Source organism: Rana temporaria, chromosome 5, assembly GCF_905171775.1.
Source record: "Rana temporaria chromosome 5, aRanTem1.1, whole genome shotgun sequence".
Classification (NCBI taxonomy): Eukaryota; Metazoa; Chordata; class Amphibia; order Anura; family Ranidae; genus Rana; species Rana temporaria.
Window position 1 is genome coordinate 265153097 of NC_053493.1, and position 27409 is coordinate 265180505.

Sequence of the window (27409 nt, forward strand, 5' to 3'; positions counted from 1 at the left end):
CTGGCCTCAGGGATGTCTTAGCAGCCTTTTGGTCTCGGGGCCTGCTGGCCTGAGGCTCCGCTACTGAGAGTAGGCCCAGGAGTTTCTGGGGGCTTACTGGTCCAGGGGATGTCCTGTGCTGTCTTGCCTGCGGTAAGAAGCCGAACAATTGGGGATCCAATTGGAGGACGCATCCTGGCCAATTTACCTCACCGTGCGGCCTGCTTGGCTGAAAGATCCTGGCACCGTGAGCTGTGTAATTTCTTTGGAACTTTGCAAAGTGCGTGTGTGGTTACATGGTCCTGTGGCAGAGGACTGTGTAACGACTCAACGGCACTCATCAAGTCTGTGGCAGAGACTTTTGAAAGAGCTTCGCACCGGCTGCTAGGTCAATGAGAGAGGCCTATCCGGTGGTTGCTGAATCCAGTGTGGAAACGATTTGTCCTCTGGATCCAAGATCATACCAGTGATCCGCAAAGCAAGGTACCTGAATCTTCCCTACCCCTCCATCCCTCTGACGAAACTTGTTTAATAAAACCCTTGAAGAAAAAGAAACAAAATGTTGGTGTGGACATTTGTAACTCTTCAAGAAGGACCCCTAGGACAAGCATGGTGAACAGTAAGGTAACAGCAGGCCCAAATCTAAACCAGCAGGTCCTTCGGCGGTAGTGCTACAGTATTAAAGGTAAAAGAAAATCTTAAAGCGGGAGTTCACCCGAAAAACAATTTTTAACATTAGATTGAGGCTCGTTTTGTGAAGGGAATTCGGGTGTTTTTTTTTAAATCGAAGCAGTACTTACCGTTTTAGAGATAGATCTTCTCCGCCGCTTCCGGGTATGGTCTTCGGGACTGGGCGTTCCTATTTGATTGACAGGCTTCCAAAAGGCTTCCGACGGTCGCATACATCGCGTCACGAGTAGCCAAAAGAAGCCGAACGTTGGTGCGGCTCTATACGGCGCCTGCGCACCGACGTTCGGCTACTTTCGGAAAATCGTGATGCGCTGTATGCGACCGGCGGAAGCCTGTCGGAAGCCTGTAAATCAAATAGGAAGGCCCAGTCCCGCAGCCCATACCCGGAAGCGGCGGAGAAGATCTATCTCTAAAACGGTAAGTACTGCTTCGATTTAAAAAACACCCGATTCCCCCTTCACAAAACGAGCCTCAATCTAATGTTAAAAATTTAGTTTTTGGGTGAACCTCCACTTTAAGGCTTTAGAACCACTTTATGTATTTGCTACAGGCAATATCTGACCTTTTGACTACATGAGGGTAAAGGATATATTCACCTTTAAATAAAATAAAAAAACGATAAATGCACATATTTTTGCAGAAATGTATTATGTTTTCCTGCCGGAGCCTGAAAAGCATTGCACCTGTGATCAGTGGATCAGGGGTGCAATGGTTAGGCTTCTGCAGACAAGCCCTGCAGCTTTCTGCTCATACCTTCATACAGGCTGTCTGGTGAAAATCACAGGGCTTGTAAATGAACTACGATCGCACTCATCAGCGTCCTCACAGTTTATTCAGAAGTTGTAGTTCACTCATTCACAGGAAACTGTGAATAAATGGTATGGCTGTGTTGGCAGAGCCCCGCATGGCCACACTTTTTAAAAATGTTGACAGCAGGTATCGGCAGAAGATCCCCAGCCAGCTGTCACACCAAGGAGTGGGATTGGGGAACTGGCGGCAGGAGCTGGAACATGTAACATGTTCCAAAATGCAAACTTAGCCTTTAAAGTCCATGTGGCTTGAAACAGCAAATACTGCAGAAAATTGAAAAAAGAGGACCTATGTCATGCATATGCCAAAAAGTAGACCTCTGTGATGGAGTTTCCAGCTTTCTCTGCCTATTTCCTGCCCTTAAAGCGGAATGCGCTGCATCTGAACACCACAAACCAAGTTAAATGCTTTTTAAAGTGGAGTTCCACCCATAAATATAACATTACATCAGTAGTTTTGAAAAAATGTCATTAGTCCTTTACGAAAAAATTTTTTAGATGCCTTCAAAGTGTTGTTGCTAGGCAGAATAGTTCATCTTCCCACTTCCTGCACCTAGGTGCTTAATGCTTCCTAACATACACCGCACAGACACCTGGGAATGTAGTGGGTGTAACTTTCCAGGAGTCTGTGCACTCCCCAGTCTCAAAGAATCATGTGACTTAGACAGCACAGGTGCTGAAACCTGATCTGACACTGCTTGTGCAGCACTGAGCATGTGCAAGATTTGCAAGGCTGAAATCTAGGAAGTCATACAGTCTGGCTTCATGATGCACACACTTAAGATGGCCCCAGTCAATTTCTATTTTATAAAGTGTCTAAATGCTGTAACAACCTAACAAAACGGACCTTAGTTTACAGACTAACTTTACTAGAATACATTAAGCTTGTGTATTACAGGGGTATTTATATTTAAAAAGTGAAATTGTGGCCGGAACTCTGCTTTAACTAATTTTTAATATTCAAAGCAAACTCATCCATCCATCCAATGCTCCATGCTTTATTATGCTAAGAAATCACTTTGAAAAACACCCCCTAGCACTTCTGGCCGTGGCCATCTTGAGTAATGCCGTGTACAGACGGTCGTTTTTTGTGATGAAAAAAAACGTTGTTTTTGAAAACGTCATTTAAAATGACCGTGTGTGGGGAAAACGTCGTTTTATGTCTTCTGAAAAACGACAAAAAAAAAATTCGAACATGCTTGAATTTTTTGTGTCGTTTTTCAAAACGTTGTTTTTTGTGTCATTTAAAATGATAGTGTGTGGGCAAAACGACGTTTAAAACAACGTTTTTAAACCCGCGCTTGCTCAGAAGCAAGTTATGAAGCGAGCTTCAATGGAACAGAGTGCCGCCATACTTGCTGAACGTAACCGCGCTTTGCTAGAGCATTTTGAAAAAACGATGGTGTGTATGCTTCATCGTTTTTGAAAATGAAGTTTGAAAAACGTCGTTTTGTTTCATGATTTAAAAAGTCATTTAATTTCATCACAAAAAACGACCGTCTGTACGCGGCATAAGGGCAGAGGATTCATGTAGCATTTACTTCCAGGAATCCATCTGCCCTTAGTTCAGCCATGCAGGTGTTCCGTCAGATTAGGTGAACTGTCAAAATTGTAATGAAAGTGACGTTCCATCACTGCCATCTTGGTACGCCCCGCACACTGCCGCGGTAAGCCTACAGTCTAAAGTCGCCAAGTGGACATCTTTTTACACCCACCGAAGTTAGGGCTGCCACCTTATCCCCTTAAACCCGAACACATATGCATTACACAGGTTCTGGAGCTAATTTATTGCAGATAAGGCACCAAGTGAGTTTAATTGTCACCTTAATCAGCCACAGTACCTGTGTAATTAAAGCGGAGGCCCATCTAAAAACATTTTTTAAAAAGCCAGCAGCTACAAATACTGCAGCTGCTGACTTTTAAAGAATGGACGCTTACCTGTCCAGCTCGCCCGCGACGAGGACGAGCACTGTCACTGTCCGGTTCCCTACTGCACATGTGCGAGTAGCGCGGCGTGCCGTCACTGGGAGTCAATACCCAGAAGTGGTGCAAAATACCTGTTTTATACAGGTATCATCACCCCCCCCCCCCTGAAAGGTGTCAAATGTGACACCGGGGAGGGGGAGGGTTCCGAAAAGCGGAAGTTCCATTTTTGGGTGGAACTCCGCTTTAATATGTGTTCAGGTTTAAAGGGATGAGGTGGCAACTCTAACCGAAATCTTGCTTTTCACACTCATTCTTACCACTAAACTGAGCTTATATCGTGAAATACAGTATTTAGAAGTCTGTGACACTGTTTTGATGTTGAATTTTAAAAGCAGTCTTCTGTCAGATTAGCAAATGTGTGAGATCAGCAGGCCTGCTGCTGCTGCTTTTAAAAATCAACATCAAAACAGTGTCACAGACTTCTAAATACTGTATTTGATCATATAAGCCCAGTTTAGTGGTAAAAAATGAGTGTGAAATGCAAGATTTCAGTGGGTGTAAAAAAATGTCCTCTTGGGGACTTCAGACTGTAGGCTTAGTGTGGGCGACTGCGGGGTGTAACAAGATGACCGTGACGGAACGTCACTTTCGTTACAAAATCTGACGGGTCACCTAATCTGACAGAACACTGGCAGGAGGGTGTGCTTAGCAGAGAAAACCCCTCTGCCCACCCTGAAGACTCCTGGGATGTATGACATAATTTGCCTAGTCATGAAACCAAAAATTAACTAAAGAAATGTAAAAAATAAATATAAAATTCAAGACAAGTATTATAATATAATTTCCTTCCTATCTATGGAACATATGACAGGGCATATCATCTGAGGGGGGGGGGGGCACTGGCAATATAGCCAGAGGCGGCTCTTTAATTAGGCAAATTAGGCTGTCGCCTAAGACCTCACACTCGCAGGGGCCTCACGGCTGTCTAACTTACCCAATGCATTACCCCAGTTTTGAGGGACAGGGGACCCTAACGCTGCTGTGCTCAGGCAGCGTTAAGAGCCGTGACAACCAGTGAATATTGGTGACACCACCCCTTGTGACGTCAATGACGCATGCCCTCAGTCAATTACATCACAAGGGGGCAGGGTCACTAGGTGACATCACAGGATGGCCCTCGCGTCTTAGTTATTAAAGAGCAGGATCTGGGGGGATCTTGTTAAAGGGGGCTTCCAGATTCCGATAAGCCCCCTGCCTGCAGACCCCCAAAACCACCGGCCAGGGTTGTGGGGAAGAGGCTCTTGTCCTTGAATTACTTTTACCATCATGGGTGTGAGTGGGGCCTCACAAAGCCTAGAGCCGCCTCTGAATATAGCCTTCCAAGGATGCATCTGTGTGGCCCTGGTAACATCACCAGTGTCTCACCCACAGTTTTTTTTCTCAGAAAATAGGTGCAGGAACTCAACCACGACCCCGTTCAGATTTCACAAACAGTAGAAGGGTCTTAAAGGGGCATTAAAGCGGGGGTTCACCCTATAAAAAAAAAAATTTCCTCTAGCATAAAATTAGGCATAGTAGCGCGAGCTACAGTATGCCTGTATTTATTTTTTTAGCCCCGTACTCACTGTGCAATCGTATATTGAAGATTCCGACTCCCCACGGGGAATGGGCGTTCCTATCCAGAGGGAAGGTGATTGACGGCCGGCTCTGGCACGTCACGCTGCTCCGGAAATAGCCGAAATAGGACTTGGCTCTTCACGGCGCCTGCGCATAGTCTGTGCGCAGGCGCCGTATAGCGCCGTGAAGAGCCGAGACCTACTCCGGCTGTCTTCGGGGAGCGTGACGTGCCAGAGCCGGCCGTCAATCACCTTCCCTCTGGATAGGAACGCCCATTCCCCGCGGGGAGTCGGAATCTTCAATATACGATTGCACAGTGAGTACGGGGCTAAAAAAATAAATACAGGCATACTGTAGCTCTCGCTACTACGCCTAATTTTATGCTAAAATGTTGTTATGTAGGGTGAACCACCGCTTTAAATACCAGGATTGCATTACATACAGAATGCAGAGTTCAGGTGGTTACACACAGAGTGCAGAGCTGTCACTTGTAAACACAAGTGATTGTGGTGAGCAGGCACCAAAGGGTCTGAGCCAGAGGTGGTGGAACTGAGTTCCCCCAAGTTCCCCCTGAAAAAAAGCCCTGGACCCAACCAGGAAGTGGAAAAACAGTAATTGTAAGTAAAATAAAAATGTTTAACTACTGAATGTAAAATTATTTTGAATCAGAATGCAATCAATAGAATAGAAATGTAGAAGCAAGTATTGACCTCGTCAGATGAACTTACAGCTGAGACCTAGGCATCTTACCCAGGAAATACATAATGCCTATAGGTTTTTCAACCCACCTTCATCCATCCAAAGCTAAAAAATAAATTGATTATTTCAGCTTCTAGTTACAGATCTGGTTAAATAATGGTATAGATAGTCTAGGCTTAGCTTAGATCCTAAAAGCCAGTGACTACTTATTTCAGATTGAAAACTGAAACAATACTGAGTTATATAGGTGAAAAAGTCATGAAAATTCCCATGTGCACCATAACATAAGCTACAGAAATTACCTGCAGCAGATAAAGCAGACAACATATAATAGAGATGTATAAGTTTACAATGGAGGAGCTTGGCGAGAAAAAATATACAGAGAACAAAGCAGAAATGTCATTACAAAAATAGCTTTGGATTTATAAGGTATCCAGAGAGACAGCTGTGAACAGACAAACTCAATTTCTTACCATTTTAGACGTAAGCGATAGAACCTAAATGGATCAAGAAATACTATTCTACCCTTGTGGCCGGCACAAAGTACTTTACTCTTTATCTTTATTCCATCAAGCATTAAATGAGATAGTGAATCTTTTTTCATAAAATATATTCCATTCAGTTTAGATGTTTAATGTTGCTTCTAGAATACGACAGTTTAAAATTGCATTGTATAAGGGCTGAACTAGCTGGTGATTTTCTATCTCACTATTGTAATCTAGCATTTCTCTGTAACATCACACACAATAGAAGCACTGCAGTCATTTCCAGGCCTCTATGGATGGAGAACCTGATCCTGCAATACAAAATCTGTATTTTAACATGATGTGTGAGTTTCCTGTAAATCTCATATAACTCAAATGAATGAGAAAGAGAAGGCAATGGGGCACAGTAGTAGTCAGTCACTCTGCCACAACTGAACTGCTTAGTTCTGTATTTATAATATGTATGAAAATAGGTGATTGATCACCTCCATAGATGACATAGGGATGCATTGTGTGTTCAGAAGATATGTTAGCCATTTTTTTTGTAGGCCTGGCACTGAAATAACCCAAAATTGTCAATGTAAGTAAACATTTATTTTTAAAAGGGATTTCCATTTTTGTTGGAAATCCCCAATCTGTTCCCCATAACTATCATGTAAACAAAGAGGAAATCCAAAGCACTCATTATTAATGATAGTAAATTGAGCTGTAAAAGTTGTAATACCAAATTTTTCCAGTAGGTGATGCTGCAGATAAAATGCAGAATTGCAGCTACAAGTGCCAATGTCAGAAGGTTACTTTGAGGAGAAGATATGGACAGCCGCACACCAAAAAAACTTAAAAAGGTGGCCTTTAATGGTAAAAGGAGAACAGACACTACAAAGCACAGCAAGCAGTGGGGTATATAGCTGACGCGTTTCGCACTAGAGTTCAGTTCATAGACGCTTTCCCCGACTTGTTCATTCCCGACTTGTTCATTCCCCGACTTAGTTGGGGTAGGCAGTACACTTTGGTGGGGGTGGGTCAGCCACGCCCTGTGACCTTTGACCTCTGGGAACCCGCCTTCTGACCTTTGACCTTTGGGGGAGGTCCCTGTTCCAATTCCTGAATCCTAGCCATATTCTTAAATGGGAAACTCTAACCCCAACACCAACCCTAAGCCTAACCCTAACCCTTAACCCCTAGCCCTAACCCGAACCCTAACCCTAACCCTAGTTCCTCGACAAGCGTAATAAGGAACTCGTCGAGGAAAACGATGTCTCTTTTCCGACGAGTTCCTCGGTCGTGTGTACGAGGCCTCAGTCTTGCAATGGCTCATGGGGCTTGTAATTTATGCAACAGCTGGAGGTCCGTCAGTTTGAGACCCCTGCCCTATAGAATCTCTCCCTGTGTAGCCACACTCAGTGAGATGGTCCGAATAGTGCTGCTGTTGCTGACCTGAATCTAAATTGCTAGTGATAGGATGAACATCTTACTGCCTCCGCTACAGAAGAAGTGATTCAATAGGGACACACAGGCAGGCCTATTAGCTATCCTGTCACTGGTATGTCACCCATGTGGCATCAGCCTAATGCTGCATTTAAGGAGTTGTAAAGGAAAAACATTTTTTGCCTAAAATTAATGTCTGCAAGGTAGACAGACAGAATAGTGTAATGATCCTGGTAAAAAAACGAGTAAATACCTATTAAATTTCTTCATCTACATCACCTCCGGCGTTCTAGTTTCTGTTCTCTCATTCACTTTCTGGTTTGCGGCGCTCGTTCATGTAAGAAATACATTTCCCAGTAGAAGTCTCTAACACGTAGAGAGCATCCTGCCGCACAGATGTAGTTTCCAGGAGGGGGCGAGCACGTCACTGACCACCGCAGTAAAGCCTCCCTTCACGGCGGTGAGTAACAATCAGACAAGCAGGAAGTGAACAGAACAGAGAAGAAATAGAGCAACTTCTGAGCAAAAACGAACAACGAGGAAGTGAAAAGAGGAATGTCTGCAGGTAAAGGATGCTTATTATGAAAAAAATTAATTTCCATTACAACCCCTTTAACATTATCAACAAAACATACATGCACAAAGTAGAAAAATACAGAAATGACTTACCATTTCGTGTGTAAATGATGTAGTTGTTGTTTATTTCCTTCTTCTGTTTCACTTTCACTGGTTTGTTGAGTATTTGAGCTTCAGGGTTTTTCTTGGGTTTAGGCTTAGGTGGTTGAGGAGAAATTATAGTGTCTACAGCATCAGTGGAACCACCTGTGGATTTTGTTTGGCGCTCATGTCTCTGTAGGAAAAATCACATTGATACCATTAAATGTTCATAAGTGAATACATATTGATATTAAATATAGAAGTTTTAAAGGTAATGGGGAATTTAATAAAGCTGCTGCACCACTTTTCTGGCATTAATTCCCTCCTATTAATGTACTGTGCCAAATTCATAAATAATTTGTAACACTTTTGGTTCTTACAGCGATTCGTGCACCAAATTCAGGTAGTTATAAAATGTGCCACTTTAGTAGCACCTCTACCTAGGTAGGTGCTATAGCAAGTTTTTTTTGGCTAGAGCAGGTACATTTAGGCATGTCCAGTTGGAAGCTAGGCCTGTTTGTTTTGATCTGTGTGGGCTGGGAGTGGCTCAGAGTAGGCTGGTGACTCACAGACAGCATCAGTTGCCTCTTGCTTCTAGAGGATTCTAGAAGAAGAGGAGGAGAAGAGAGGTCGAGCTGTTTGGGGTGTCTCAGGGGGCCCTGACCAATCCCCAACTAGGATTGGCAGGGGGCAGGCCTCCTTGATATACCCAGGGCCAGCCCAGCTGGGGAGGAGTTGTTTGGGTGTAAAAACTGGAGAAAGAGCACTAGGTTGTTGGGGCATTTGAGTGCGCTCCCCATTCTAGGGGGTGACCTTGGGCCAGGGGTTCAGGTGCAGGACGGAGCCCTTCTGGAAAGCAAGGAGGATCTGGTCAGGAGACACAGAGAAGAACCAAAGAGGACAACAGGAACTATTGTTGCCGGGAAAGTGTCTTCAGGAGGGAACCCCCGGTCAGAGCCAGGTGAGTGACAAGCACAGTTGAGAGGATTGGGTAGGCATGCCTGAGAGGACTGGGAATGTGCAGTCAGGGATGGGTGCAGAGCCAGCAGTAAGGACTGTGATGTCCAGGCAGTGGAGTCAGGCAGCTGCAGCCTGACTTCCTATTCCTTTTCCTAGTCAGTGTCGGGCCTAACCATGTGCTAGCTGTACCTGTAAGTTAAGTGTTGTGCAGGAGAGAGAGAGAGAAACAGTCTGCAAGCAAGTGTTGTGCTGGAGGAGACTGGAGCTGAGATGAGAGGACCTGTAATGCCATATTCCTATTACAAGGGATGTTTACATTCCTTGTAATATGAATAAAAGTGATCAAAAATTTTAAAAAAATTGCGGAAAAACGTGTCAAATTAAAATAAAGTAAAATGAACAATAACATATATTTTTTTTTTAAAGTGCCCCTGTCTCCGTGTGCTCGCATTCAGAAGCGAACGCATATGTAAGTCCCGCCCATATATGAAAACGGTGTTCAAACCACACATGTGAGGTATCTCTGCAAACCTTAGAGCGAGAGCAATCATTTTAGCCATAGTCACCTATGGGGATTTTTAAGTAGTGAAGTTTGGCGCCATTTCACAAGCGTGTGACACGTTGGGTATCTATTTACTCGGCATAACTTCATCTTTCACATTATGCAAAAACATTGGGCTAACTTTACTGTTTTTTTTTTAAGCACAAAAACGTTTTTTTCCGTAAATTTCTGCGCAAATACAGTGGGAGATAAAAAGTTGCAACAACCACCATTGTATTCTCTAAGGTATTTGCTAAAAAAACATATATAATGTTTTGTAATTTTCTAGCAAATAAATGATGATTTTTACATGTAGGAGAGAAATGTCAGAATTGGCCTGGGTGCTCAAGAACGCCTGAATGCCTGCATGTTGGGCCTCTGTATGTGGCAACACTGTGTAAAAGTCTCACACATGTGGTATCGCCATACTCGGGAGGAATAGCAGAATGTGTTTTGGGGTGCAATTTGTGCTATGCATATGCTGTCTGTGAGAAATAACCTGCTAATATGACAATTTTGGGAAAAAAATATAAATTTTTTTTTTTTTTTTGCAAAGAATTGTGGGAAAAAATTACAACTTCAAAAAACTCACAATGCCTCTTTCTAAATATTTTGGAATGTCTTCTTTCCAAAAATGGGTAATTTGGGGGGTATTTGTACTTTTCTGGCATGTTAGGGTCTCAAGAATTGAGATACTTCAGGTGTGATCAATTTTCAGATATTGGCACCATAGCTTGTAGACTCTATAAATTTCACAAAGACCAAATGACATGCACCAATTTGTACTTATTTTTACCAAAGATATGTAGCAGTATAAATGTTGGCCAATATTTATAAAGGAAAAATACTAATTTGCAAAATGTTATAACAGAAATCATGAAAAATTCATTTTTTTTACAGAATTTTCAGTCTTTTTTCTCTTATAGCGCATAAAAAAAAAACAACAGTGATTAAATACCACCAAAAGAAAGCTCTATTTGTATGAAAAAAAGAACGAAAATTTCATATGGGTACAGTGTTGTATGACTGAGTAATTGTCATTCAAAAGTGAGAGCACCGAAAGCTGAAAATTGGTCTGGTTATTAAGGGGGTTTAAGTGCCCAGTTGTCAAGTGGTTAAGTGACCTTGTGAGCCAGGATCCTTATGTTAACCTTTCCCACTGCCCACACACACCCACACATACCAGACATAGTTAATCAGGTTGAAAGAAGACACAAGTCCATCTAGTAAAACAACAGAATATGTAAATATATAGAAAATCTCCATATACAAAATCCTATACCCACAGTTGATCCAGAGGAAGGCAAAAAAAAACTATAAAGCATAGTCCAATTTGCTACAACAGGGGAAACACAAATTCTCCTGATCACCAGAAGGCAGATGGATATTCCCTGGATCAACATTCTCTGGCATTATTATCTACACAAGTTAATATCCAGTTATATTTTGCGAATGTAGGAATACATCCAGTTCAGGGGTCAAGTCCTGGGGGAAAAAGTGTTGGAATTCCCACCCAAGATCCACTCCCCCACCAAAAAAATGATACGCTCATATGCATGATTACTAAACCGCATGTTTTTTTCGATCCACTGTACCTTAGTAATCCTTTATGTTACTGGTCGCTTCCTGTATATGGATTTCCCTCGGGTAGTATGCGGGTATTCCGTTCCGTTTTCTATATCCCGCGATAACTCCTGGCAGACCTCCACAATGTCTCCTGGGAACAATGACAAAAGCTCCCAGGTGACATTGCGGCATCGAGGAAGTGACGGAATACCCTCACACTACCCAATGAATCCATATACAGTAACATAAAGGATTACTAAGGTTCGCCTGCCCCTGACAGTGACTGGAGCTGGGCATTGCCGCTTAGTGAAGGATTGCCTCAGGCTGCTCTAGTCCTGCAAAGGGAACTGCGTTCCTGCTGTGAAAAAAGTGCAGGAACTCCATTCCTATGCGTTTTCGCAGGACTTGAGCCCTGATCCAGTTCTTTTCTTAAACAATCTACTGAGCTGGCCAGAACTACCGGTAGTTCTTGAGGGAGACTAATCCACCTTTTAATGTTCTTACCGTGTGTGAAGGTTAAATCGCAAAGAGTTCCCCCCTGTCCTTTGTAATGTCCTGAAAGTGAATATCTCTATACCAAGTTACCTATATGGACCACTTATGTATTAACAAGTTGATCATATCCCTCTTCTTAAAAGAGAATAAATTCAGCTGAGATCATCATAGCTAAGCTCTTCTATGCCTCTTATTAGTTTGGTTGCCCTTCTCTGCACTTTCTCCAGTTCCTGGATATCCTTTTTATAAACTGGTGCCCAAAACTGAACTGCATATTCCAGATGAGGTCTTATTAATGATTTGTACTGCGGAAAAATTATCTCTCTCTCTCTCTCTGGAGTCCATACCTCTTTTAAATCAAGAAAGGATTTAGCTTGCTTTAAAAAAATGGAGCTTGCCATTGCATGTTATTATTAACTTGCCTAACGGTATTCCCGAGTGTGGCTCGGGGTGAGATTTTTGTGCTGTGATCGGTAAAGTCACGGGTTGTGTTGGACTACAACCACACTATGGGAGGAGACCAGGCCATGACCTTTTACCGATGAGGAAGCAGGAAAAAAAATACTATAAAAAAATTTCCGACATCTTTTGGAACAGTGGGCCTGATCCACAAAAACTGGCCATAACTTAACTTTTGCCATTTAAGTTACACCGCCGCAAAATCTCTACCTAAGTGCCTGATCCACAAAGCACTTACCTAGACATTTTCAGCGGTGTAACTTAAATCCGTCGTGCCTAATCTAATGGGGCGAGTCCCATTTAAATTAGGCGCGCTCCCGCGCCGGACGTACTGCGCATGCTCCGGACGTTATTTTCCCGACGTGCTTTGCGCGGATTTATGGGTTTTGAGAATCGCGACGGGCGTAAAAAAAAAAAAGAGTTGCGGCGGGAAAAAAAAAATTACAAAAAAAAAAATGACAGCGACGCGGGATAGAAGGGTATACTTTTACAAGGTGTAAACAGTTTACACTTTGTAAAAGCAGCCCTAATTTTGCGACGGCAAACTAATACTTACGGAGAAAAAACGAAGCGAAAAAGCTTTGTGGATCTCCGTAAGTGCTAATTTGCATACCCGACGCTGGATTTCGACGAGAAATGCCCCCAGCGGCGGCCGCGGTACTGCATCCTAAGATCCGACAGTTCTGCCTATCTATGAGAAACTGATTCTGTGGATCAGTTCCATAGATAGAAACAGGGATACGACGGCGTATCAGTAGATACGCCGGCGTATCCCTTTTGTGGATCAGGCCCAGTGCCTCTGGAATTCCTTCATTCTGATGAAAAAAAAAAGTGAAAGGCCTGTGGTCCATGCGGACTTTGTGTGGAAGGTTGCAGAACTAATCCTTCTGAAGCACCAAACGCAAACGGCGGTAAACCGATCTGGACGTCGGGCTGCTGGTGTTGGGAACCCTGAACGACTGAATGGTCGTCACTTTTTGGACCACATTCTACCCACTGAAAAAAAACAGCACCCACAAGGATGTGTGTGGTTTGCTGCTCCAAGGGTGACGACAACAGAAGAAAAATAAATAAAGAAACGCGTTTCTATTGTCCCGACTGCGACGTTGGACGCTGTACCTTGCTTTAAAATTTTTCATACCCGAGACGTTTACTGACTAATGTTATTGCACCCTTGTTTGAACCCCCAAAAAATCTGCGTTTTTGAATATATTATTTACTAAAATGTATTGAATAAAAAGTATTGTTATTATCAAATTATTATTTGTTATTATTTATTATATTATAATTTATGATTTTGTGTTTCAAACTTTATCATAGTCTACTAGACTCTGGTTTGGACAGATTAAGGTGAGTTATTCCTAAGAATTGCAGGCCTGCAATCTAAAACGCCAAATTTCCATGCAAAATAATAGTACCGCTTTCAGCACCTAAATTCTGAAAGAATCATACCGCCAGGGAGGTTAAAGAAGATCTCCATCTTTCCACAGATTTTACATCATTTGTTTGGGCCAAGCTGGCCCAAACAAACAATGTCCCTCAGTAACCTGTGAGGTCGCTGGATGTGTGGTATAAACTGTATATAGCTGCGGCTACATATAGCATACTGCACTTTGTTTTGGGGTGCAAGCCGAGACATCCTGTCTCATACCCGGAACACAGATGAGTCTACTGCAGCGGCACTTAGATCAAGCAATGTATTCTAGCAATGAAGACAAAGCTTCCTCTGATTTGCTGAGTCAGAGAGGCAGGCTGATGATGTCACAACCTCAGACTCAGCCAATCAGAGGAAGCTTTGTATTCATTGCTAGAATACATTGCTTGCTCTGGGTCACTGCGGTAGACTCTTCTGTGTTCCGAGTATGAGACAGGAATTCTCGGCTTGGTCACATTGCCTCTGTTCTCAGGTGCACAAGAGCTAGAGGAGGAGAAGTAGCAGCACACTGAGCTTCCCATTGAATGGCTGTGCAGCGGGGGGCGTGTCAGGACAAGTCTGATATTTGTAGGAGAGCATACTGAGTTCCCAGCATAGCTAGAGAACTTACCACAGTGTGCTCTCCTGCTTAGTGTGGTCAGTTTTTAATAGGAAAGTAAGGGGACTGGCAGGAACACCAGGGATTTCACATAAAGGAGGCAAAACAAAGAGAACAGGATACTTTCTCATACAAGTACATGGTACAGCAGGCACATATCAGGGATATGAAGCATTGGGGTAACAAACACTTTAACCACTTAAGCCCCGGACCATTCGGTTGGCCAAAGACCAGGCCCTTTTTTTGATTCGGCTTTAGGTCGCTTTAACTGACAATTGCTCGGTTGTGAGACGTGGCTCCCAAACAAAAGTGATGTCCTTTTTTTCCCACAAATAGAGCTTTATTTTGGTGGTATTTGCTCACCTCTGCGGTTTTTATTTTTTGCACTATAAACAAAAATAGAGCGACAATTTTGAAAAAAAATCAATATTTTTTACTTTTTGCTATAATAAAAACATTTTTTTCCTCAGTTTAGGCCGATACATATTTTTGGTAAAACAATAAGCGTTTAATAATTGGTTTGCGCAAAAGTTATAGCGTGTACAAAATAGGGGATAGTTTTATGGCATTTTTATTAATATTTTTTTTTTACTAGTAATGGTGACGATCAGCGATTTTTATCATGATTGCAACATTATGGCAGACACATCCGACACTTTTGACACAATTTTGGGACCATTGTCATTTTTACAGTGATCAGTGCTATGAAAAATGCACTGATTACTGTAAAAATTACACTGGCAGTGAAGAGGTTAACCTGTAGGGGGCGCTAAAGGGGTTAAGTGTGACCTAGGGAGTGATTTTAACTGTTAGGGAGCATGGCTTGCCGTGACACGTCGCTGATCGCTGTTCTCGATGACAGGGAACAGACGATTAGTGACATGTCACTAGGAAGAACAGGGAGATGTTGTGTTTACACTGGCATCCTCCCGTTCTTCAGCTCTGTCACCCGATCGCGGGACACCAGCGGACATCGAGTCCATCGGTCAGAAAGCGCATGGTCAGAAAGCTCGCAACAGGGTCACGAGCGCGCCGTCGGCGGCACTCGCGACCATACGGTGGAAAATTAAAGGTGACGTGTATATATACACCCATTTCTGCAGCTGTGCCATTATGTCAACGTAAAAACTTGTGCGGCGGTCGGCAAGTGGTTGACAACTTAATTTGCCTAGGGAAGAAACCAGAAAGTAACTAAAGAAATGTAAAAAAAAAAAACAGTTTAACACAAGTAAATATGATATACTTTTCTATCTATTTACTAATGCTAGCAGCATGAGGATGAAAAATAATCAATGTTGATTGGGAGAGTGAAGTTCAACTGAAAAATTATATGTGTATTGCTAATGAACATTAGCTATTCTGTTGAGTACAGCTTTTGTTTAACAATTATTTCATTTTGCATTTTGAGTTAACTTTGTTAACTTTTACTACATTAGTGAATTGTCGGAAAGCAGATATTTGTTTCACATAATGCATAGATCAATTTTCTTCAATGTATTTTAGCACTGTGTCCTGATTTACCCTTTCTGTGTTTTCTTTGTACACTTTCACAGTTATTGATTCCCTTGCTGTTCACTTTGTAGAATGTTAAATAATTGAAGTAAATTACATTTTATAATAAATGCATAAAATCATAGCATTCATATTTAAAATGTAGGGCATGAAATAATGCCTATTATTTAATCCGTGCTTGGAAGTTAAGCTCCACTATGGCAGCAGGAGCTTCTGTAGAGGAGATGTGTAGCAGCATGAAATGAATGAAGTATTGTAGGTACCTGCGGCAACCGGAAACACTTAAAGCCCAATTCCATCTTAGGCAAAAAACAAACAAATAAATCGCTCAGTAGCTCTTAAAATTTAAAAAAGTAGCTTCAGCTGCTATAGTTGCTTCCTCTTCCTGAGAGACTCACCCATTCACCTATCCAACACCACTCCTCTTCCAGGTTGAATGACTCCCATCATCACTCATACCACATTCTGTGAGCTCAGGGCATTACAGCGCCATTACCAGTCCCCCTCCTCCCACCCCACCTCAATGCCCCCTCCCTGCCCTGGACTCACAGTAGAATGCCAAATATATACATACATACACACACACACACACACACACACACATACACACACACACACCGTTGTGCTCAACAGTTTACATACCCTGGCACAATTTATGATTTCTTGGCCATTGTAAGAGAATATGAATAATAAAATTTCTTTCACTCATGGTTAATGTTTGCCTAAAGCCATGTATTATCAATCAGCTCTTTTTAAAATCATAATTACAATAGAACCTACCAAAATTACCCTGATCAAAAGTTTACATACCCCAATACCATGTATTGCCCCCTTTAACATCAATGAAAGCTTGAAGTCTTTCATGGTATTTGAGGATTATGCTCTTTATCCTCTCAGATGGTATAGCTGCCCATTCCTCTTGGCAAAAAGCCACCAGTTCCTGTAAATTCTTGGGCTGTCTTGCATGAACTGCATGTTTGAGATCTCCCCTGAGTGGCTTAATGATATTGAGGTCAGGAGACTGAGATGGCCACTCCAGAACCTTCACTTTATTCTGCTGTAGTCAATGACAGGTCAACTTGGCCTTGTGTTTTGGACCATTGTCATGTTGTAATGTCCAAGTACGTCCCATGCGCTAGTTCCTGGCTGATGAATGCAAATTTTCCTCCAGTATTTTTTGATAACATACTGCATTCATCTTGCCATCAATTTTGACCAAATTTCCTGTGCCTTTGTAGCTCACACATCCCCAAAATACCAGCGATCCACCTCCGTGTTTAAAAGTAGGAATGGTGTACTTGTTATCATAGGCCTTGTTGACTCCTCTCCAAATGTAGCGTTAATGGTTGTGGCCAAAAAGCTACATTTTGGTCTTATCACTCCAAATGATTTTGTGCCAGAAGATTTGACGCTTGTCTCTATTCTGTTTGGCATATTGAAAGCAGGATACTTTGTGGCATTTGCATAGTAATGGCTTTCTTCTGGCGACTCGACCATGCAGCCCATCTTTCTTCAAGTGCCTCCTTATTGTGCATCTTGAAACAGACACACTACATGTTTTAAGAGAGACCTGTATTTCACCTGAAGTTATTTGTGGGGTTTTCTTTGCATCACAAACAATTTTCCTGCCAAGTTGTGGCTGAAGTTTTAGTTGGTCTACCCGACAGTGGTTTGGTTTCAATAAAACCCCTCATTTTCCACTTCTTGATTAGAGTCTGAACACTGCTGATTCTAAATTCCTTGGATATCTTTTTATATCCCTTTCCTGTTTTATACAGTTCAACTAACTCTTCTCACAGATTCTTTGACAATTATTTTACTTTCCCCATGACTCCGTTTTCAGAAACGTCAATGCAGCACTGGATGAAAGATGCAAGGGTCTGTCAGGAGTCCAGAAACCCATTGACCTTTTATACACACACACTAATTACAAGCAAACAGATCACAGGATGAGGATGGTTAACTTTAATAGCCATTCGAACCCCTTTGTGTCAACTTGTGTGCATGTTATTAGGCCAAAATCACCAGGGTATGTAAACTTTTGATCAGGGTCATTTGTATAGTTTCTGTTGTGATTATGATTTAAAAAGAGTAAAAATTGTTGATTGATAATAAATGGCATTAGCCAAACACTAACCAAGAGTGAAAGAAATGTTTTTGTGTTATCGTTCATATTCTCTGAAAAATGGCCAATAAATCATACATTTATTACGAATAATAGTCTACAGTAGAGTACAAAAAAAAATATCATCTCAAAGAAAATACAGTGAATGAAAAGGAGTCCATATAAAACAAAAGTAAAGTCCATAAATTGTGGTAAAGTAGTGTTTCATTTCCAACTTTTGTTTATAGAAGAGGTGTGGGAATAAAAATAAACATACATACTAACCTATATGGCGGCAGCATCGGACCGGTGGCCCTAAGAACAAGAACTGAGCAATCATATAATCGCTTGTCACTAAGTTCTTGGTCTTCAATGAGCCGAGAGTAGTGACTGTCAGTCACCGCTCTCTTCTCTGCCCTACCAGCGCTTACAAGAGTGCTGGGCTAAGGAAGGTGCAGAAGAGGCTGCTGGTCAGGCATCTGGGTAGATCCAGGGCCGGATTCCAGACAAGGCCAACAAGGCCAGGCCTCGGGGCGGCAGTGGGTGCAGGGGCGGCACTGTGGCTGAGAGGAGAGGACACTTTCACCACTTTCACTTTCATTTCGGGAGCTCCCCCCTGTCATGTCACGGATGGTAAGAGGAGAGAAAACTGAGGGAAGAGGAGGTGAGCACCCCCCCGCTTCTCAATGCAAGTTTCAGCAACAGCAATCCCTCCCAATGTGAGCACCCGCCCGCTTCTCAGTTTCCTGCCAAAAAAGAAAAAAGTCCCCCGGCGGATAATGTCCCCCCTGTACTGCGGAGGCGGCATTGAAGGACCCGGTCTTGGGGTGGCAAAGGGAGTAAATTCGGGCCTGGGTAGATCCAACCTAAAGTTCCAGATCTTGGACTGGCTCTATGATGTTAGCCAACAATGGGCTTCAGCACACTGTCGGCTGAATTCAAGGTCACAGGAATGCAGAAATAAGTACACTCCTGTGACTCAGAAGAGAAGTGTGGCCAAGAAAGCTTTGGCCGTATTTCTATTTGAAGAATGCTTCAGTAGGGATAGAGGGATCCCAATGGCAGGGGGAATGGAGGGACTGGGGGGAGTTTTTCAGACCACCTATGCCGGTTTTTCAGACCGGCAGAGGGGGGTGGAATCACAACCCCCAAGAAGGAGAGGGTACAGAAGGTGAAGCAAAAAGAAAAAGGGTGGGTTAGGTGAAGGGATCTTCAACCTAACTAACATTGAATTCTCCCAGGAGGAACTACTGGTATTAGACAAGGGCATTAAGTTTGCGCCAAACAGGGACTTTAACAGTTTTGAAACTTTTATAGATTTGCAAAAAAATTATAAGAAAATTAAACCAGTAATAACACACACTGAGAAGTGTTTATACAGTAAAGTCAAAATATAGCAGCAGAAAAATGAAAACTGTATTGTTTCCTGCTGCTTATGGCCTCATGGTGTTTGATTAATTTTTAGTAAATACATTTTTTTAATAAACACAGCTTTTGACCACTTAAAGTAATATAGGTGATAAAATGTTGTTTTTTGTAAAGTGTCCCTGGCAGCGTCAACCAGAGACGGTGACTGCTACACAGGGACCATTGCCAGTAGCTAAAATGACTAACATTACATCCTGTGTGGAGAATTAGCCATTACCCAAAACAGGCATAGACTAACATAGGATGCTAGTAACCAAAATTGGCGGAACGGACACTTCCGGTGACGGAGGCAAGATGGCCGCACAAGCACTTCCGGTTGCGGCGATAATACAGGGAATAACACACAGGGCAATAAGCGCGCGCACACGGAGGGGGGGGAGGTGCACAAACGAACGGAGGTAGCAGCGCACATAGCGCCCCACACACACAGCCACCCTGGCTGCTGGGCATATTTTTATTGCTGACACCCAGTAACAACAGCCAGGACTGGCAAATAGCCAGGTATCCAGTAACCAAAATGGGGGAACAGGAACTTCCTGTGCCATCAGCCAAGATGGTGGCCGGAAGACTTCCTGTTTCCTGTGACCACCTTGCAGCATTTCAGGGAATCCACAGGGGTATATACATATTTCTATTGCTGACACCCAGTAACAACAGCCAGGACTGGCAAATAGCCAGGTATCCAGTAACCAAAATGGTGGAACAGGAACTTCCTGTGCCATCAGCCAAGATGGTGGCCGGAAGACTTCCTGTTTCCTGTGACTACCTTGCAGCATTTCAGGGAATCCACAGGGGTATAAATACAGCTTAAACAGTAGTGTCCACAGCTCTCCTGACGACGCAATTAGCGAAACGCGTAGAGGCTGTTTGGACACGCACATAGAGGGTGCAGCACACCAGCGCGCCCGGACCCCTTGTAGCAATACATGCGGAGCACAGCGGGGCAAGCACACCTCTTAGGACGCCATTTAAATGCTGGTCAGCGGCTTTTAACGGTTGACACTGCCAAAGACACTCAGTGCCGGTCAGAGGCACTTTATATTGTAAGTGTTATTTTTTTACCTTTTTTAAATAAATACATATTTTAATATACTACACTATGATGAGCCCCTTGTTTTTGAGGAATTGATGACACCTTGTAAAAGGGAAAAGGAGGCAACACCCACTGACGGACAAAGAAAAGACACCACTTTGGAGCCTAATAATATCTGGGGTCTGGTGAGTGTTGATTTTAACCATTGGTGATGGTGGCACATCTTTGTCGGGTGGAAGAGATAGCGGCACTTTCCTCTACACAGTACTACCAACATTGAACCTTGTGTTTGCTGGAACCTATTGTATAAGCGCAAGATTGCCTGACATTTGGACTATTTTTAAGTGCAGTCAGCACATAGCACATTTGTATGGTTGTTTGATAATTATTTCACTTTTTTGATATTTATTTTGTTCCAATATCGGTTATTGGACAACTCACGGTGCAGTTGGCATACTGCATATTGTAGTTTTATACACATATATACACAATATTTTTTGTAATATCTTTCGTATTGTTTTCACTATTTGGTTGGTCAGTAGCAGCAACAGCCATTTTTCTCATAGAAGCACTGTGGCATATGGATTGTATGCTGACACACTGATCTAGATATACGATTCAAGTTTGAAATCACTGTGTCACATTTGTATGACTCATATATTTCTCATATTTTTTTTATATATTGTTTGTATCCAGGTTATTCACATTTAAGATTGGGTACATTGTGGCCCTGATATTTCACTTATGTCCATACTCCCAGAGATTTAATACCTCTGGATAATTAGATCAGCGCAGTAACACTTTTCTTCCTCATGCACTATTGACCCCCACTAAGGGCACACAGTACTGCAGCAGATCACGGTTCACATTTATTTATTTATTTATTTATTTTCTTTTGCGCCGGTGACATTCACAACCAATAGAGGGATCTAAGCCTGGAGATAGACTTTAAAGTGCAAATTTGGAATACCTCACCATTTCATATTTATATTAAACCACTGGCTTTTTATCACTGGAGCATGTCACACAGTCTCTACAAATAAACAACAAATTCAATAACCACAGTAAGACCTCTTGTGAAGGCTAGAGCAAGTCAGTAGAACGTACAATTCATGAGCTTGGGCTCACTGCAGAGAAAGGGTACAATTCAGCCTGTCTGCCTATACCCAAATCTGAAACAAGTGGACCAACCCTTTAAAAATACCCTAGTAATAAAAACATGGGGCCAGATCCAGAGAGAGAGTACGCTGGCGTATCTACTGATACGCCGGTGTACTTTCAAATTACCCGTGTCGTATCTTTAGTTTGAATCGTCAAACCAAGATACGACAGCATCTGGGTTCGATCCGACAGACGTATGGCTTCGTACGCCTTTGGATCGTAGATGCAATACTTCGGCGTCCGCTGGGTGGAGTTTGCGTCGTTTTCCGCATTGGGTATGCAAATTTGATTTTTCCGCCGTTCCACGAACGTACGCGCTGCCGTCGTATTCTCTTACGTCGTCTCTAGTCGGCTTTTTCCGGCGTATAGTTAGATTTGCCATGTTAAGTATGGCCGTCGTTCCCGCGTCGAAATTTTAATTTTTTCTTTTTTTTGCGTAAGTCGTCCGTGAATCGGGATGGACGTAAGTCACGTCTAAGTTTAAAAAATGACGTCGCTGCGACGTCATTTCGCGCAATGCACAGCGGGAAATTTCGAAACGGAGCATGCGCAGTTCATTCGGTGTGGGGACGCTCTTCATTTAAATGAATCACGCCCCCTAATCGTCGATTTGAATTCCGCCGCCAGAAATACACTACGCCGCCGTAGCTTACGGCGCAAAATCATTGAGGATTTGAAAGAACGCCAGGTAAGGTACGGCGGCGTATCGTATCTCTGATATGCTGCACCTATCCATTTCTATGTGGATCTGGCCCATAATTTATAATCTCACCTCTGGAACAATAATTTGTAATCGAGATAAAAAAGAAAATAACTTACAGGGTTTGTTACCCCAACATTTCATTTTCCTGATATGTGCCTGCTGTACCATGTACTTGTATAAAAAAAGTCTCCTGTTCTCGTATTGCTTCCTTTGTGTGAATTACTAGTGTTCATGCTAATCCCTCTTTTTCTATTAAAAACTGACCGCGCTTAGCAGAAGAGCACGCCATGATCAGTACTCTAGCTGTGCTGGGAACTCAGCCTGCTCTCCTGAAATGATCAGATTTGCCCTGACACCCCCCTCCTCCCACACACACAGCCTTTCACTGTGAAGCTCGGTGTGCTGCTGTTTCTCCTCCGCTAGCTCTTATGCAGCTGAGAACAGAGGGAATGTGACCATTTATAAGAAAGGGGAAAATAAGTATTTATAATCTTTTTTTATATCCATACACATGTTTTGCCTTCCATGTCTATCCTAAACTGAATGGGTTGTTTTACAAGGTGATGCTTTACAATCACTTTAAATATTAAAAATGAAATGAATCCCCGGTTTAATGTTTCCACTACACAATAAGCGAGTTGTACAGCACCTTTGATCCCCAAATGCCAGGCCTTAAGTGTCTGGGGAATTTTTCAAAGGTGTTAAGGACTTATGGGACATAAATTGGTTGCAGCTTTGGTGTGTTTCCCTAGTAGCACAACACATCACAACTCCTAACTACAACAACCGATCTAATTATCCACCATTATATTGTGGATCAAACAAATTCCCTGGGTTATTGCAGTTCCTCTAGTAACCGCATAAATAAATACATTCCAGAAGATTATCTGAGCTGAAAAAGACACTCAGAGCTGGCATCACATAAGGTCTGCTGTACACGTATTGGCACCACTACCATTCTTGTAATTAAAATTATACACACTGGGTGGTCATTTTTTTGGTGTAAATAAAAAGATGAAAAGAAATGTAACAGCATTATGAAAGCAAGACAGTTTCATTTCATTGATACATAACAGCCATTGTTTGTTTTATGCATGTTATAAAAGCTGTAATCATGTTCATTATGTTCATCAATGCAGCAATCAAATCTTGAATTTCAGTGCTAAGAAAGACACATTGTTGAGAATAACCCCTTATGATATACTAGTGCGTATAGAGTGTCATTATATCCCAAAGAACAAGATGCAAAAAGTACTCGGTCGCAGAACAATGTGACTCAGTATTTGTGCCAACTGTTCTTTCAGTGGGAGACACTTGGATTGGGGAAGACAGACCCAATGTAAGGGCTACACACTGGAAGTGTTGTGTGTCAACCACAAATCGAAGGTATTATTGGTGCACTGCAAAGACGGGAACATGTAAGTAGGTATCATGATGTCTACAGAGGCTCATGCACGCGGCATGAGCCTCTGTAGACATACCTACACACGATCTAATTTTCCGTCGGAAAAACCTTGGATGTTTTTTCTGACGGAATTCTGCTCAAGCTTGGCTTGCATACACATGGTCACTCAAAAGTTCTCTGAACTTTCCACTGTCAAGAATGCGGTGAACAATCCGAGAAAATGAAGTTCAATGCTTCCGAGCATGCGTCAAATTGTTTCCGAGCATGCGTCCGACTTTTGTGCGTCGGAATTGCTACAGACGATCGGACGATAGGAATTGTTTCCGTTGGAAAAATTTGAGAATCAGCTCAATCTTTTGTTGGCGTAAATTCCGACAGCAAAAGTCAGATAGTCAGGAGCATACACACTGTCGGAATTTCCGTTCTGACTTTTTCTGTCGGAATTTCCGATCGTGTGTTTTTCTAAACTTTCGTTTTTTTCATTTGTTTAGTACAAAAAAAACAGTAGTGTTTAACCACTTGCCGACCAGCCGCCGTCAATATACTGTAGCAGGTCGTCTCTATTGCGTGAATTGCCATAGCTGTATGACGCTTCATGCAATAGATACAGTGGGCGCACACGCGCACCCGGGGCAGGAGCCGATGCGCATGGCCGGTGGTCACGATGTCCACCAGCCACCCGCGATCGATCCACAGAGAGCCAGAATGGGGATCTGTCAATGTAAACAAACAGGTCCCCATTCTGTCAGGGGAGTTCACAGTGATCTGCTCCTTTAGAAATTGTTGTTTTAAAATCTTTTTTTGCACTTGTTACCACTGCTATAGACTAAACCATTAGAAATTACCTACCAGCTACTCTATAGCTCTTATATTGCCTGCAGGTCTCAATGACTGCTTTAAAGTGTGCCATGGCATTTGTTACCGGGCCCCGACACTTAGCGGGCTATGTTTGTTTTTTGGGTTGTTGGGTGCAGAGTTAAATTGCATGGGGGGGCAGGAAAATGCTTGCCCAGGGTCCAATCAATATCAATCAAGTCACCACTGGAGTATTTCTCTCCTATTCCTGTACTGGTGACAACTCCAAGACGAACAGAGAGGGTGAATCTCAGTAACGGGGACACAGACAACAATTAAAAACGAAAGTAACGTTATACTTTAAAGGAAGAAATAATAAAATAAATAAAAGCTAAAAATGTGTTAAAAGTGTTAAAAATAAAAACTAGACAGTACATGAGGGACTGGGAAGTACCACAATGAAAGCCCAATTCCCAAAGAACAAAAACGAAGTAATCTTTATCCCATTTTTTGGACATACTATGGAGCACACCAGAGGTTGTGCCATGCCTATTGACCTGTAAAGCGCTCTGGGGCTAACCAACACTGGTTCCAGAGGTCTAAGAAAAGCCACAATGAAAGCCCAGTACCAAACAGTTACATTACAGGCAGGCCCCATCATCTTCACTCCGCAGGGTGCAGGTACAGCCTTCAAGACATCAAGGAAAGTCTTGATGGAAGTAAAAAAGATCTTGATCCATCCTCCTAGGACACTAACAAATACTTGATGGGAGTGGGAGAGATTACCCCTGGCTTGCCAACAGTTTTCTGTGTTTGCCACTGTCCACACTGAAGGCAGCAGTATGGTGATGATGAAGTCTTTATTTAATGCAACAGTATAAGAGTCAAATCCGCATAGCAACTGTCTTGATTACCATCCCCATCCCATCGGTTAACCAATGACGCTGACTGATGGTCCGATGTGCCTACACACCATAGGTTAAATAACCGATCGTGTCAGAACGCGGTGACGTAAAACACAACGACGTGCTGAAAAAAACGAAGTTCAATGCTTCCAAGCATGTGTCGACTTGATTCTAGGCGTCCATCAGTTAAATTTTAAAGCAAGTTCTAATTTTTTTGACCGAAGGTTAACTGACCGATGGGGCCCACACACGATCGGTTTGGACCGATGAAAACGGTCCTTCAGTCCATTTTCATCGGTTTTGACCGATCGTGTGTACGCGGCCTCAGTATTATAGTGTAATTAGGCTTACAAAATAGTATTTCTAATTCCTTTGTGTTTTTTTTCTTATAACATACAAGACTTAGTAGAGAATATTTACCAAAAACAGAGGCAACTGTTTTACTTACGTTCTCCTTAGACTTCCTATATCCATTAATGGGAGGCAACGAGGAAGCTTTTGAACTAATAAAAAAAAAAGAAACATTACATTTTTTTTATTAAAATTCCTACTTGCAATATGTAATAATGTAACAAAACTATTTTTTTGCTGTGACCAATTATTAGGGCTCTGTTCACACTACTGTGATACACTTTGATGTGATTAACAAGTTCTAAGGAACCAAATCGCACAGAAATCACACCAGAGAAGCACAGGAACCTTTTTCAAAATTGTACTGCACAGAGTCAAGATTCAGAGAGAGTCAGATTGATGTTGAGTTGAGCGGCATCTTGATATAGCGCGGTCATTTACCCCGTAGGATCCCGACACGCTTGATGTGAACGTACACCACTGAAAATAATGTGAGTTCCCTTGTTATGTACCTCTATGCAACTCGGGTCACATCAGAAATTGCACTAGTGTGAACCAGCACTAAATTATAAACTATTGTGAATATTATTATTCATAGGAGTACTCTGGCTATATTAAAAGCTTACCCATAACTTCTTCTCACAGAGGCCTTTGAAAATATCAGATCATTATATGGCAACTTTTTGAACTTGTCCCTGCCCACTGCAACATAAAATTGTCCGTTTTCTAGCTCTGATCCATCTTGAATAGGAATTCCATCTAATGTGTAAAGCCTGGTGGAGAAAAAAAATAAAAATATTACACTTATCCCTAAAAGGTATAATATTTGATGGAATAAACATATTAAACCCTTGTCACAAAGAGTAAATTTGCTATAATGACCACCCAACTGTCATCACTGGACGGAAAGCATAAAAAACAAGATTGAGTTTAAGTAGTGACATAATTACAACCATAGCAGGTCACCTGAACAAATACAGGACAGAGATGCTGCATTTTTCTTCCAAAGAGTCCAATCCGTGAAGATCTCAGCTACCTGTCACATGGATGTCCTGCTTTCTGATGACTCAAAATAACTCAACTCAAAATAAGTGACCTGACAACCAATACAGGGGGCCATTTTCCACTGAGCCAGGGAAATCCAAAATTTATTTCATAAAACCAATATCACAAAGACATTACAAGTCCAGATCACAGAATGACAGCAGTTGACAATGCTTTTCATGCAGAATGTGCTTAGTCACTACTCACTATTATGACCATAGGCGTGCGCACAGGGTGTGCCGGGTGTGCCCAGGCACACCCTAATCACCCTATGCAGCTCAGTACCCCCTCCTGCAGCGCTACCGGCTTCCCTCCTCTCACGCCATCTGCTGCTGCAGGCACACACAGATGATGTTTAGGATGAGTGGGGGAAGTGGTAATGTCATTTACCAGCCCCTTACCTTTCTGAATGAACACAGTGATTGGTACCATGTGATTGAGCTTGGGGGTGCTCACCCTAATACAATAGGCTGCGCACACCTATGATTTTTACTAAGCACATTCTGTGTTTAAAGGTGTTAACAACTGCTGTCGCCCTGTGATCTGGAACTGTGATGTCTTTGTGATATGGATTTCATGCAATACATTTTGGATTTCCCTGGCCATTGGAGTGTGGTCACTTTT

At 42.4% G+C, this 27409-nt stretch overlaps 1 protein-coding gene across 5 annotated transcripts in view; it reads right to left on the reverse strand.

Annotated features, from left to right (window-relative positions):
- The window catches only part of DCDC2 (doublecortin domain containing 2), a 254672-nt gene that overhangs the window by 129554 nt on the left and 97709 nt on the right, over positions 1-27409 (reverse strand). For all 5 annotated transcript variants that reach the window (XM_040353796.1, XM_040353799.1, XM_040353798.1 and 2 more), the window contains 3 exons: positions 26368-26514; positions 25839-25893; positions 8303-8483 (listed from right to left, as the gene is read on the reverse strand). In XM_040353796.1, coding sequence (XP_040209730.1) covers positions 8303-8483; positions 25839-25893; positions 26368-26514 — 383 coding nt within the window. The remainder of the gene's footprint in view (positions 1-8302; positions 8484-25838; positions 25894-26367; positions 26515-27409) is intronic.